The 15,954-nt window shown below is 36.8% G+C and overlaps 1 protein-coding gene across 1 annotated transcript in view; it reads left to right on the top strand.

The window, feature by feature from the left end:
- Positions 1-217: 217 nt before the first annotated feature.
- The window catches only part of LOC145248289 (uncharacterized), a 115,138-nt gene continuing 99,401 nt past the window's right edge, over positions 218-15,954 (top strand). Inside the window, exon 1 of the mRNA XM_080110163.1 lies at positions 218-459. Coding sequence (XP_079966289.1) covers positions 339-459 — 121 coding nt within the window. The 5' untranslated portion in view covers positions 218-338. The remainder of the gene's footprint in view (positions 460-15,954) is intronic.

Below are 15,954 nucleotides of genomic sequence, written 5' to 3' on the forward strand. Positions count from 1 at the left end.
AACGTTTCTCCTTTCTCAACACTTGTTTATTTAATTTCTAAGTAAATATAAATAAATACATAAACATATCAAAGATGGCGTCGGTTGGTGGTGGGTGTGGATCCGTAAAAACAGGTTGGTCTACCCTCACCTTTGTGACTGAGAATAATGAACAGCCGGTCGAGTATTTATATATTTATATTGTTCGTCTTGAGAGAGAGAGAGAGAGAGAGAGAGAGAGAGAGAGAGAGAGAGAGAGAGAGAGAGAGAGAGAGAGAGAGAGAGTTCCTGTCCAGTCAATTGGCAGGGTCTCCCGTTTCAAACATCGTGATTATTTTTTGTGATTAACTCTAAGCAATATGACTCGGCCATGCCGTCTTGGTCGGCGACGAAAAGGATACCAATTTGGAATTTACCTGACGAAAGAGTTGATCCTGCAAGTCTGGATAATTTATTTGTTACAGACGACGATAACTTCAGGTAAGACAGTCAGTCAGATCAACAGGTAGAAAAAAATATACCTGGCGAAGCGTTTTCTTTTAATTTGTTCATTCTTATTTTCTCTCTATCAATTTTTAAAGTTTCCCATAAAAGATTGAAGACATAAAAAGCGTTTTTCTTCTCGAAACTTTGTGATAAATCGAAAGCATTATGGCTGTGCGTTCAATGTTATGGGAGGTGGAAATAATATATATATATATATATATATATATATATATATGCTGGCAGGGTGACCCAACATTGCCCGGGATTGAATGATGATCAACGAATGTTTTACACTCACATGTTTTTATTGTCATCGAAATCGATGAAATAGCCCATTTTTTTTCAATCAAATCGATTGATTACCAGATCTAATTAAGGACCCATCATGATCACCAGGAGGAGCTTTCACATTCCTCTTGCAGTGACTAAGTTGAAGTTTACATTGTATTGTAGAAAACCTACTGTTTATTTTATAAAATTATTTTATGTATAATGATTTGAATTAAAGTTTAAAATGCCAAGTATCGTGGTTCAGTTGTGCTCTAAACAGAAACATTCATTTCGAACGCGGCCTTGCCATATTAAAAAAACTACTGTTGATTTTATATGGCTGGCGTTACTGGTTGTGCAGTGATAATGCTCGAATTTAAGCTTAAAATGAAAGATTCAAGTATCCTTATGAAATTGTGCTTTAAACAGAAACATTCATTTTGAACACGCCCCTGTCGTATTAAAGAACCTAGAGTTGATTTTATATATTGGGCCTTTCGGCTTGTGTGGTAATAAAGCTTCTCAAAGGCATTTGTGATGTTAGGCTGTGTAAGGTGTTAACTTTGGTAGAAATCGCCTGTTCCTTCTTTCACTGGGTTATTTCGATTGTCGATACTTATCGAGGACATTCCGACAAAAAAAAACAAAAACAATCTACGAACACTGCCAGACACATGCAGTACCTTCGACCCAGCCTTTTTCAGGTTTATATGGGACGAACTATATATATATATATATATATATATATATATATATATGTATATATATATATATATATATACACATGCATATATATATATATATATATATATATATTTGTGTGTGTGTGCATGTGTATATATATACACATGCATATATATATATATATATATATATATATATATATATATATATATATATATATATATATATCAACTGGTGTTAATCGTGACACCCTGCACTGATGATTCCCGAAAGGATGAAACACTAGTGTCTGCAGGTATTTAATAATTATTATAGTAAATAATTATATATATATATATATATATATATATATATATATATATATATATATATATATATAGTGGAACGATAAATTTGTCGCCCTAAAGAAACATTTATTGAACAAAATCAATTCAGGTAACTTGATTATGTAGTAGAGCTGACATCTATTCAATGTAGTCGCCTTTAGCTTCAATCATCGCTTCGATACGGGTACGGAACTGGGAGCATGCCTTTCCCACAAGCGCCGGCGGGAACTCGGCGAATACTCAGCGGATGGCGGCGATCAAGGTGGCTTTGGTGTCGTGGAAAGTCATGTTGGTGATGTTCTCGACGTATGACCAAACGAAGTAGTCCAGCGAGTTCAGGTGGGGGAGGAGGGTGCAGTAAGAGAGAGTATAAAGTCGTAGCACTTTTTTTAGTTTTTGCTTTTCTTTAATACTTAATCTCTATTGCTGCTTTTCAATTCTAATGATGAATTGCTAAATATCCATTTTTTAACTATTGGTAAAACTAAACTCTATATATAATTAGAGCAATTTTACGTAAAAGTGACGCCGGCTCAGGAAAAATGGCACAAAAAGTAGATAACATGAAAAATGACACAAAAGTAGAGCATATAAAAATTGCACAAAAAGTAGATAACATGAAAATGGCACAAGTATATAAAATAAGAAAATGACACAGACAGTAAAAACATAGGAAAAGATTGCATAAAAAGTAGAAAAATATGAAAAAAATGGCACAAGTAGATAACAATAAAAATGGCACAAAAGTAGATAAATAGGGAAAATGGCACAAAAAGATAGCTAGAAAAAATGGCACAAATGAAAAATATGAATGAAAGTCTCACAACGAGTTTATCAAGTTACTATTTTCAATTTAAATTATGAGAAAAAGATTTGAGAAAAATATAATTTGAAATATCTACTCGCGTAATGTACCCCCCCACAAGTGTATTGTTACGTTTGCGAAAATATATACACACGTTACAAGGTTTTGTTTTGTTTACGTATATCAGGAAATTAACAACAACAAAAACAACAACTTTATAACTCAATGTTCAGAAATTTAAAAAGACTCGGAATCGGTAATTGTATCGGAATCAGAAATTTAAAACAAAATCAGTTGAGATCGGAAACAATATTGGAATCGTCACTGATAATTACACGCTCAGTAATATTGAAGTGAAAGTTGGTGTTAGGGTTCGCAGTTCAATTCTTGTTATGTGGGGTACCCGTGGGACATTATTATTACAAAGGTTCCACGAAGGTAAAAGGTTGGGAAACACTGCTCTGCACCTTTCTCAACAGCTACGGTTATAGAAAGACTAAAAAAGAAGCGAAAAAATCAATGAAATTCCCTAAATCGACTCAATTTCCATTTCATTACAATGTTATACCCAATATGTGACTTCTAATGTAGACGTAACGATTGCACTATGTATACCCTCAGCCAACCAAGCTTTTTTTTTTTCTTAACGAAGTCGCCCATCCGTGAGACACAGTGGAGTCAACTTCCCTAGCAAAAAGTAAAAAGGAAGTTTTCTATTTAGTGGTATGTATAGTTTTAGTTTTATTTATAAGTCTTGGGTAAGTAGGGTCATATTGGTACGCAATGTGGGCAGTTATAGGGATTTTATTGTGTTTGATTGAGGACAACTTTCTTTTGTTAACTTTAAACGTTCCTTTTTTTTTTAATTAATTTTTATCATTTCGTTTTTGCTACTAGATGCCAAACATTCATTCGATATGTCATACATTCCAACCAAGAAATCTTTTTTAATATTCTAATCGCCCCTTTAAGTGCAATTGTTTATATCTCTCTTGCACTTGGCTCACCGGGTATATTCGCCAGGCAGTTTTTGAAATTCTTTTTCACAAGTCCAGTTGTTCCTATAATTACTTAAATGATGGAGATCTTCCTAAGATTCCAGTTTCTTTTCATGTCGTATGTACGACCTTGGTATTTCGTTGTTTTCTTTCCATTAAGCCATAATAATTTGGGATACTGACTTTTACTAGGGTTGTTATTTTTTCCTTCTCGTCTCTTATCACTATGTCCGGATTAGCAATAAAGTTTTTATGTATGTAGCTGTATTCGTGTACATAATTCCATAATATTAATAAAATCCTACAAACCCATAAAATGACTTTAAAGCCATTTACTGTTTTAGTAAAGATGTGTTAGCCAACATTTGTTTCCCTAAGGCTTTTTCCTATGTACTTAAACTAGCAGGGATACTCGGCGTTACCCGGAGCCACAAAAACACAAAATAGAAAGAATTAAATAGTGCATTGTAAAATCTTTATTTAAAAACTTCTGTCTCTCCCCCCTCCCCTCCACACACACACACACACACACACACACACACACACACACACACACACACACACACACATATATATAGTCATCTTTTTATCTTTCTCTCTTTCCTCCTACCCAATTTTTCGCTAGTTTCCCTAATGTTATGGGGTAGTTAACACCCTTATATTCATAATAATATGGATTCGTCTGGCCCTATGTAAGCCAGGTATTTCTGCCGCCGAGCAGAGAGCACACACGTAACTCCACTCTCGGTCGGCCTGGTGGCCTGCGTGTAGTGTCTGCTCTGACGCTGCACCCAAGTTAAATTTTTCTTGGTCAATGGAGGGGGAAACCTTTCTATACCAAGATAATCTTATTTTTTGCACACTGCCAGAGTGCCTCCTTTGGGGGCGCTGGTTTTCCCCCACATTAAAAACGACCTTGTGTCACATTTTGTTTTCGTGGAGAAACAAATAAATACCGAGAGCACACTCGCAGTTTAGCCGCCAGTAGTGAACAACAGGACTCTTTCATCTTAATATTGTGACCCCTAAACAGGACCGCAACATTGGCTACGTATGAATTCGAAAAAAGAACCTACAATGATCTCCTTTAGATAAGCAACTAACTTCTGGTTAACAAACTCATATTTTACTATCTTCTTTGAAAAAGTAAATAGTGGCCTCACAAAGAATTTTAAGCAACAAAAAAATAAACGACTTCACCTCGAAAATGTTTATTTTTTGATATGTCCTAAGGTGGCCTATTAATTCGGACAATCAAAGATAAAGTATTCCGTGAAAGGAATAACTAAATATACACTGTGGTTTGAATACTGAAAGAGAAGTTTATTTACGTATTTACATAGACTCAAATACAGAGTATTAAAGCTCAGGGAGAAGTCTCTGTTTTTTCAAGGGCCCGGTGAAAACCGGTGACTCGGTTCCTTATGTAGAATGTTCCGGGTTGGTTACTTATCTCCACATAACACCTCTCCCCAAGCCAATTTCTCATTGGAGAATTTTGCTTGATACCGTTTGTTTTTAGGTCTGGGGCTCAGTCGGTTAACTTTTCTTTTCACCCTTGTACTTTTTCTCCTCAACACCGTTTGAGGGGGGGTGAAGCTGGTGGTGAAACTAGTACTCTCTGACCTGGAGTAGAAGATACTACTCTCGGTGTAGGTTGTGCTATGGTTAGAGGAATATTAAAAGAGTCATACAATACCTCTAAAGGCAGTTCATTATCTTCTGCCTGTTTGTAGTCATCAGTGTGTCGATTCATATGCCTGCGACAGTCAAATTTACATCTTCTAAGCGAATATAGCATGTGCCCAGTTCTTTTCATAATCATCCCCCTCCTCCCAAAAGATTTTCCCAGTCCTATAGTTCAAGAAGAATATTTTGTCACCAGGTTTGTAGAACCTTGTCGAGTGATTTTCTCTCGTTGATGTTGTCTTGGTTGCATTTGGTAAAATCCTGTCAAATACGGATCTGATTTTCCGTGCGAACATTAGTTCAGCTGGTGACAAACCGGCATTCGTGTTTGTGTTAGGAGATATCCTGTATACAGACAAAACATTTTCAAGACTCTACTCATTAGTGTTCATGCCTTGGTGTTTCCTTAAAACTCTTTTGAACGTGTCAACAAATCTCTCTGCGAGGCCGTTTGACCTTTGATGGTATATTGCAATTGTTAAGTGTTCAATGGATACGGCCTTGCAGAAATCTTCAAACTCTTTGCTGGTAAATTGGGTGCCATTGTCACTGACAATAGTTTTAGGTACTCCAAAACGACTGAAGAGATGTCTTAATGCATCTATAGTACTAGTCGATGTCGGATGTTTGCACTTCCGGCCATTTTGTAAAGCTGTCGACAACCACTAAGAAGTAATGTCCATTCAACGGACCTGCATAGTCAATGTGTAACTGCATCCATGGTGCATCCATCTTCAGCCACGGTTGTATCTGCACAGGCGGTGCCTTTTCTGCTAGCTGACACCCTCGACACTCTCTTACCATTTTTTCGATGTCCCGGTCCATGTCAGGCCAATAGGTATATCCGCGCATCAAGGCCTTCATTCTGGATATGCCTGGATGACCGCTATGGAATTCTTTTAGCATTCTCTTTTGCAGTGTGGTCGGTATGACGACTCTGTCTGCATACAATAAAGTCTGTGAGTAAATCGAATATAGCGAAAGTTTTCAGGCTTTCTTTGACTTGTCACTTAGCTGCATCTGGTTTTTCGTTCTTACAATGAATTCATCTGTTTCTGTTGCCTTATTGATGTCGTCCAGAGTCACTGGTAGCTCTCGAATCGTGTTGCACAGCAGTCCGGAGAGTTCCTTTTCCTCTATTAATGCAGCTATAACTGTGCCCTCTAGGGGTTCTGCACACTTTTGAATCAATCTGGACAGTCCATCTGCATGTCAAAATTTTTGGATTAAATGTACTCCATTTTAAAGTTACAATTCAACAGAATTATGCTTCATCGTTGATGCCTGTTTGCAGTGTGAGTGGGTATGCCTTTTTTAGATCCAAAAATAGTCAGCAAGGGCTTTTGGTCAGTCTGCAACGTAAAAATCCTGCCATGAATAAATCTATGGAATTTTCTAATTGCATAAATTATTGCTAAACTTTCTTATTCAATTTGAGAATAGTTTCTCTCTGCAGGCAAAAGTGATCTGGAAGCATGAACTATTGGCTTCGTTGATCGTTCCAGTTTATGGAGAAGCATTGCTCCTATACCGTAATCACTTGCATCTGATGTCACAATTAATTCCTTCTGTGGATCGAAGTGTGCCAGTGCTAAATCAGATAGCAGACATTTCTTAATCTCTTCAAATGCAATTTGGCACTCCATTGACCAAATTCACTTTCGTCCTTTTTTTAATAATTCGTTCAATGGTGCTCTCAACTTATGTATTTTGGGGATATAGATAGCATAATATTGTGTTAAACCCCCAAAATGATTATGACTGGGAAACATTGCTAGGTACTGGCATCCTCTCAATGACTTCTGTTCTCTGAGGATCCGGTCTTCTGCCTTGGCTGTCAATGATTTGACCCAAATATTTTATCTGTTTTAAAAATAATTTACATTTTTCAGCACCCAATTTGAAACCAAATTCCTCAATTCTTTGGAAAACTGTTCTGATATGCTCCTTATGTTCCTGCACCTTTCTACTCTTTACAAGAATGTCATCCAAATATGCGATTGCAAAACCTAAATCGGCAAGAATTGTGTCCATTATTTGCTGAAATAACGCTGGAGCTACTTTCAAACCAAAAGGGATCCTTTTGAGTCTGAAGAGTACTAAATGGGTATTGACACACAAACACTTCGAATATTCTTCATTGACTTTTACCTGAAGGTAAGCCTCAGATAAATCAATTTTGGAGAAAATTTTCCCTCCATTCAGCTTTGTAAAAACGTCTTCAGGTGATGGGAGGGGATAACTATGATCCATGAGGCATGTAGAAAAATCGGCATATACCCGAATCCTCTTATTTTTCTTTTAAACATATACAGTGGGGATTGCCCACTCATAATAGTCGAATTTTCGACTACACCATTTTCCTGCATTCTCTGCAGTTCAATTTCAATATCTTCTTTTGAGGAAAAAGGCACGTTTCTTTTTGGCTTAAAAACAGGCTTCACATCTTGCTTTAGTTCAACATTCACTTCGGTCTTAGTACACATACCTAACCCCTCATAAAAAAACCCTGGGGAATTCACTTTTTAAGACCGTAAGAAAATCCTCATTTTGTTTGGAATTTTTCTTTTCAGCTACACTCACACTGTCACATAATTAATTTATGGATAGCTCCCATAAATCAAACAAAACGATCTAATCAATCCCATAAAGGCAAGAATTTATACCTGGAACAACTGACACTTTTGTAGAAAAAGTTTTTGATTCAAGGGATACACTTGCAATTAAATTCTCCTTTGGCAATTTTAAATGTTTGGTCTAGTTTTGGACACCCAATCCTCTTCCAGGTCACTTCGTCGATAATTGAACTATCGCTACCTGTATTCAAAAGTAATTTCATTATGTGAACATTTATTTTGGTATTGACAAATTTTCTTTTACTTCCTTATCTCACTTCTTTTTTTGACAACACCACATTTACTTTAGACTTAAATTTTTGTCTGTTTATTTTGTTTAGTTCGGCACTGGGAAGCTCAGTGTCCGACTAAACCACATTTGGCACAAGGTTGAGCTTTAAAAGAGCAATTTTTTCTTAAGTGCGAATCCGCACAGCGTCAACATTCCAAACGTTTTCTTTTGTTCTTGGGAAATGTTTTCTGTTTTACCATTAGGACGTGGTATGTAGTTTTTCCCTCTATCTTAGTGGTATCCCTTTTCACATTTATCAATTTCTGACATTCTTCTGTCACTTTTTGCAGGTTAATTTCTAGTTCTTGCTCCATAATCGACAAAATCCTTGACCTTAAATCCTTGTCCTTCGGTGCTGCCAGTTCCTGAACAAATATATAACACTTAAACATGTCAACTGACAAATCTTTTAATTTAAATAGTTCACACTGGGCGTTGACTTTACCCGCATATGTGACAATATCATCAGTTTATTCTTTTTGCTTGTTCAAACACTTATACCTAGTATGAAAAAGGCTGTCTCTTTCACCAAATATCTAATACAAAATTCGAACAGTTTCCGAAAAAAAATATCTTCCGGTTTCTTTGGTAAAATCAAATTCGTAAATTTTGTGTTTTCCTCTGTACCCAATTTTTGAAGTAGGAGTGGGATTCTTTACTCATCCGATCATTTCTCACATTTTTTTGTAAAAATCGTCTCGAACCTATGATAATAGGCAGGGAATGTATTACCTAGTTCTGGGTCGTATTTGAACTCCGCTAGAGAGTTAGTTATACCCTCTGCCGAAAAAAAATCGAGATGTGCCATCTTCAGACTTTTGTGACAACACAATTTTAAATAATAGACGATTCTCTGTAGTTTGCTGAATGACGAGTGATTCAAAACGTTTTTGCTGAATCAACCTCAGTTTTTGAAATTCAATTTGAGCTTGTTACTGAGCGATCAAGCTTTCAGTTAACATTTTCGTTAAGTCTATTATTTGTTCGGAAGGTATTTTTTAAACGCACAAATACAAAGTCAACGTATACAAAATTTTGTTCCAAAAAAAAAAAAGATGTTCCCTTCAGATCTCGTCACAAAAAAAATAGTCAGCACTTGAGAAATGTTCAAAGAGAAAAACATTCACCATACAAAATATTAATAGTTTACAAATTTTCAGAGGTCCTTTTCGTCCTTTTCAAATACGTAAACTTCTTTTAAGAATTTCTTTATGACAGAAAAACAATTTCCGCAGTACAATTCGTTTTATCGTATTAGCCAAAAAGAAAACACCTCCGAATTGCCTTTCAACACGAGACGATATGACATTAACTTTTCAGGAAGTTCAAAGAAAAATTTTTTGTACTTGTGCGAATACTTGTCTTTCGCTTTCTAATAAGTATTTTTTAATCGGATATAAATTTTTCAAATTTCGCGCTTACCACGTGCGCACAATTCATATCTCGTTTTCGTTGCCAATTCGATATGTCCTAAGGTGGCCTATTAATTCGGACAATCAAAGATAAAGTATTCCGTGATAGGAATAAATAAATATACACTATGGTTTGAATATTGAAAGAAAAGTTTATTTACGTATTTACATAGAGAAATGCAGTGTGTTAAAGTTCAGGGAGAAGTCTCTGTTTTTTCAAGGGTCCGGTGAAAACCGGTGACTCGGTTCCTTATGTAGAATGTTCCGGGTTGGTTACTTATCTCCACATAACATTTTTCCAAACGCCATGAGTAGAAAAAAAAAAGATAAAACGCTTTTTATTGCGTAAAAGAATTGACCTAATTCATTTTTAACGTTCTGAGACATTTTTTATTGTCCCAGAATTTTTTCTTTATCCAAAAGCCTTTATTTTTCGATAGTTCGTTATAAATGAGCATTTTTTGTTTCAATCACACAGAAAAAAAAGAAGAAAAAAAGCAACTGGCTTTTTTTTTTCTTGTGGGCTGACCCATTTTGCAAATATCCTAATTTTTCCTCTTTTCAGCAAGTTATATTCGGTTTACATATATTCGGTTTACATCTTTTCAGCAAACTGTATTCGGTTTGCATATATATTTGATATAAAAAAGCAAACTTTTTTTTACTGTGACCAAAAATTTCGCTGTCGATAGGCTGTCTGGTTTCGTTTTCTGGGTAAAACAAGAAAAGGGTGAAAAAATGTATATATATATATATATAAATATATCAGCTCTACGAAGGATTAAAACCGCATTCATTTCATTACGAGAATTAAAGACAACAACGCGATCACGAAAGTATATGTTTTTGCTACAAAAAGATTTCAATTCGTCTTGTGGACGGCAAAATGATTCGTTTTTTTCTTCTCAAGAGAGTTAAAATAAATTTTCAAGTGTTTTTTGTTCTCTGTGGAAAATTGAACATTTTTTCTGCTAAAACCACATGCACATGGTTTTATTTTTCTTCGTGAATATCTTCGCCGTAAAGTCGCGGGTTTTCTGTTTATCCTGTTTGTCTGGTGAGTCTATTTTTTGAAATGGAAGAACTTTCAAGGCAACTAATTGAAATGATACGGCTACAGCAGATTCAGACCTTGGAATCGCAGAAACAAAGAGAAGAAGAAAGAGGAGAAAGAAAAGAAGAAAGAGAAAGAAAAGAAGAAAGAGTAAGAGAAAGAGAAGAGACAAGAGAAAAGAGAAAGAAAAAAGAGAAAAAAAGCGGAAAGAGAAAAAGAAGAAGAAGAAGAAGAAGAAGAAAAAAGCGAAACGGAAAAAAGAGAATGAGAAGATGAAAGAAGGCAATTCAGTAAAAAACAAAAACAAAAAAAAAAAAAAACGAAAAACAAAAAATAAAAACAATAATGGAAATGCAGTCACAGGCAAAGAAAAAAATTAGAACTAAAGAAATAGCGAAGAAAGACAGCAACGAATCAGATCAGAATGTTTTATCACAAACCGCGATCTGATCAGCATTAGAAACATTTTACTATCGTCCTGAAGAAGACTGGACTTTTGAAGCGTATTTTCACAGATTTGGTGACGTATTCAGGATTGATTGCAAATCATGGAGTTAGCAGATGAAGGTTCTTTTTTTATTACAAAAATTGGGAGCTGTGGAACATAAGTTCGTGGACTACATCATCCCTAAACAGACGAGCAAATTGTTCTGCGACAAAACAGTGAAATCTTTGATGGAATTACACTGTCCAAAAAGCAGCTCATTCAATAAAAGATGGAGATGCATCAACCTGACCCGATTACATCACATTTGCTTCAGTCGTAAACAGACACTGTGACAACTTCGGACAAGCCTCATTGACGGCCGGCAATTTTAAAGTCCTGATTTTTATTCAAGGCTTAGTGTCGACCGGCCGGGCATAAAACAGATTGTAAAAGGAAACCAACATAACTCTTCCACAATTGGCCGAGGAATGCCAAAGAATCATCTCGAAGAAGCAAGGCTCCAAAAATATAGAAGAGGCAGGTGTAGCACACATTAGAAAAGTACGAAGTGGCAAAACATCTTACTCTCCAAACAGTCAAGTGAAATCCGAACATGACCCGCGGGAAAAATCCCAAAACAAACCTGAGTCACTCCGTTATCAATGCAAAGGACGTGGAGAACTCCACTGGCAAAAGGATTGTCCATACCAATCCCGGAAATGTGATCGGTGCAACACAACGGACACAAAGCCTCACATAGCAGAGCAAACGCACCCTGCAAGAGCTACGTAAAAACAACGAGGACTTTAGTGGAGCACGAAAATGTACGGAACTACGTAACGGTAAAAGTGGGGGACAAGAATGTTAGACTTCAACTTGACATCATAAACCACCATACTTGGTGCAAAATCGGAAAACCGAAGATGATGAGAACCAAGAAATTAGCTCGTTAAAAAACTGGAGAAAGAATAAAATTTGAAGGTGAGGTAACCACTAACGTAACGTTGCAGGAAAAAAAAACACTGAATCTCAAGGTATCTGTATTAAACAATTCTAATAATCTTTTTGGGACGAACTGGATCCAAAAATTTGAACTCTGGGACTCGCATATTAGCGATTTTTGTCAAAAGCTGGACAATTTTACAGCCGAATATGAAAAACTTAAGAAAAACATGAAAGAGTCGTCCCCCAATGTTTTTCGAACAAACTCGGCTACTGTACAGAAATGGAAGCGAAGTTCAAGTTAGAAGACAATGCCATCCCAGTCTTCAAAAAGAAGCGCAGCGTACTGTTTGCCTCTATAAAAAAGATTGACTTAAAGCTAGACAGACTCGTCAAAGCAGCAATTTTGACTGAAGTCGACTACAGCGAATGGGCTGTCCCCGCCATGTATGTAAGGAAAAAATCAAACGATATCAGAGTTTGTGCAAACTTCTCGACCAGATTGAATGCCGCACTTAAGGATCATCATTACCCCCTACCCAGCTTCGAGGAAGTTTTACGAAACAAATGGAGGGAAAATATTCTTAAAAATATACCTGAGCGAAGCGAAAATCCAGATTCCCGTTCAGGAAGAAAGCTCACAACTTTTGTGCAGAAGAGATTATTTAAGTTTAATAGGTTAGCTTTCGGGATCAAAGTCGCACCAGCTATCTTTCAACAGATAATAGACACGATGTTGAACGGCCTTGAATTTTTCCATCGGATACTTGGACGATATTCTAATGAAAAGCGAATCTATAAAGCAACATAGAAATCACGTTTTTCGGGTATTCGAAAAGATAAACGAGTAGGGCTTCACACTTAAAGACACCAACTGTGAATTTTCCTCGACCAAATAAAATACCTTGAGCAGATAATAGATAAGAATGGTAGATGACCCGATCCAGAAAGGTCCATAGCAATAAAAGAATATGCCTGAGCCACACGACATAACAATATTGCAAAATCTTTAGGCTCAGCTAATTACTATGAAGCCTTCATTCCCAATGTTGCACACATTGCGCGCACCTTTAAATGAACTACTGAGGAAGGGCAAGGTTTGGAACTGGACCACGAATTGCAAGATGGCATTCGAAAAGCAAAAAGAGATGCTCACATCGGAGCTATTCCTGACCCATTACAAGCCAGATTTAGACATTATCATCGCAAGTGACACGAGCGGATATGAAATCGGCGCGTGTATCCTGCATAAAATGCCCGACGGTTCTACGAAACCGATAGCACATGCGTCGAGAACCCTACTATCTGCGGAAAGAAATTATTCCCAGATAGAGAAAGAATCATTAAGCATCATTTTCGCGAGAACAAAGTTTCCCAGATTTCTCAATGGACGACATTTCAAACTTCAAACGGACCACAAACCGCTGATCTCTACCTTTGGCTCAAAGAAAAGGTTGTCTATACATACGACAAAGAGGCTACAAAGATGGGGAACAATCATATTAAATTACGACTTTGATATGGAGTTTCTTCCATCAAAGAAATTAAAACACATAGATGGGCTATCCCGGTTAATACCAAGGAATGGCGAACCCCTAAAAGACTCAGTGACCGCATCACTACAATCAGAGCGAGAGAGAGAGAGAGAGAGAGAGAGAGAGAGAGAGAGAGAGAGAGAGAGAGAGAGAGAGAGAGAGAGAGAGTATAGTTCGATTCGAGGCAATACTGTGAAAGAACTTACCGATACTCTGGATGATATAAGGAAAGAAGCCGAAAGCGACGATTTTATAAGAGAAACCAAGGAAAAACTGCAGACTGATGAACAAGTAGCAGAGGTTTTCTCAGCATGCGACCAAGTATTATTATATTGGGAGAGAGTAGTTGTTTCAACGACCCCTAAAGAGAATTTTAAAGATTTTCACACAAGGCACCCTGGCGCCAATAGAGTGAAAAGTTAAATGCGTTCATACGTGTACTGGAAAAACATGGACAAGGATATTGAAGAAAAGGCGAAAGCATGCAGAGGATGTGCACTAGCTGCTAAAGCGCCACCAATTCAATTTATCCCCAAAACTGACTACCTATGGTCACAGATACACGTGGACCACTTGATAGACAGTACTACCTCATAGTAGTGGGCCACTTCTCTAAGTGGCCTGAAGTCTTTAGATGCAAAAGCCGAACTACTGACTTCACGATAAAAACTCTTCATGAGTTATTCGCACGTTTCGGAGTGGTCGACTGTTTTGTGTCAAATAACGGCCCTCACATTACATCTGGGGGCGTTAAAGAGTTCATCGAGGACTTCTAAGTGGACCACATCACAACTCCGACTTACCACTCAAGATCAAACGGACAGGCCGAAAGTATTGTGGTCACCGCGAGGAAGGCTTTGAAGAAGGCAAAGGATACTCCATCCGAAAAAGCGTTGCAACAATTTCTTCAGGTGTACCGCATAACGCCTAACGAAAATACACCATGTCTCCGGTGGAAGTGATGTTTTTTAATTTATTTTTTTTTTATTGACAAAACAGGTAAAACCTGCAAAGACAACTGTCCCCAAGAAGAATTACGTGCTTTGAGAGAAAATATTCTTCCCGATGCACAAAGATAATGATACTTTCTGGGAACAAGGAACGATCAAGAACAGGATCGGTCGTATGGTCTACATGGTGGAAGGACCACATTCCACGCATAAGAAACACTTGAACCAGATACGCAAACGCACTTCGAATGAGTTAAGCGAAACTCCACCAGAAAAAAGACGTTGGACCTACTGTAAGATGCATTTGATCTGGAACCTGGCGGACCCCTTGGAAGTCAACTCGAGAAAGAAAAATTATATTTCGGGGAAATAGATCTTCGGAGGGGTGGTGTTCTGATGTAGTTAATACCCCTATATTACTAATAATATGAATTCGTCTGGCTCTATGTATGCCAGACATTTCTGCTTTCGAGCAGAGAGCACACTCGCAGTTTAACCGCTCATAGTGAACACCGGACCTCTTTCACCTTAATATTGTTACCCCTAAACAGGACCACAACGCCTAACCTCCTCTTTCTCCTCCGCCTACCACATTCTTTTCTCAATGTGTTGAAAAAAAATTATTTACTTGAACTACCCGTTTTAAATGTGATACTCTAGTCTTACCTCCATTGCCCCTGAAGAAGGCGGAGTAGAGCAAGCTACACGACGTTCTTGATACAGGATAATTATCTTCCTCCGCCCGCTTTCACAATAATATGAAGTGAAATTACGCTGATAATGAAATTAGTCAAAAGAAATTAAAATGTAATATCGTAATTTACATTTATTGATCCCGGACAACTCCAAATAGCGTTCCAAGTTCATTTTTCAACATCAAAAAATGAGAAAATTTTTTTTTTAACGCTGTTTAAATGCAAAAGCTGACCGAAACAAACGTTTTTAAAAAATATGTTTAAAAAAAAAAAACCCAAAAAACCGAAACATTCAGTGTAAGGTGAGCGCGAATGCGTAACCTAATAGTTTCGAGATAACCTTCTAATCCATTCGACCATGGCGACAGTCGTATTATGACGTTGCAAATCTATGTACTTTCAGTATCCGAGAGATGCGCAGATGCGGAAATTATTTAGAAAAAAACGATATTATTTAATCAGATTTTGTGGTCGTTAAAGTAGCAAAAAATTAATATTTTATTCAAAATTTCACATATTATTGAGCCCCTGTCCTTTAAGACATACAAACACGCACTCACATGCATACATATATACATACACTTATTCACACTGACAGACATTTCTCCTTTATATAATAGATGACACAAAATGCATGTTAAAAATTCCTTATTTGGGATTGAGTTATGTTTGTAAAAAGAAATGTCAATTAGAATGAACTTACCAATAAAATTAATTGGCTACACAAACAAATATAATAATAAATTCAAATGAGAACATTTGGAAATCTAAAAATGTTAAGAAATGATAAAATTA

This window comes from Euprymna scolopes, chromosome 26, assembly GCF_053919585.1.
Source record: "Euprymna scolopes isolate OS-2025 chromosome 26, ASM5391958v1, whole genome shotgun sequence".
Lineage (NCBI taxonomy): Eukaryota > Metazoa > Mollusca > Cephalopoda > Sepiida > Sepiolidae > Euprymna > Euprymna scolopes.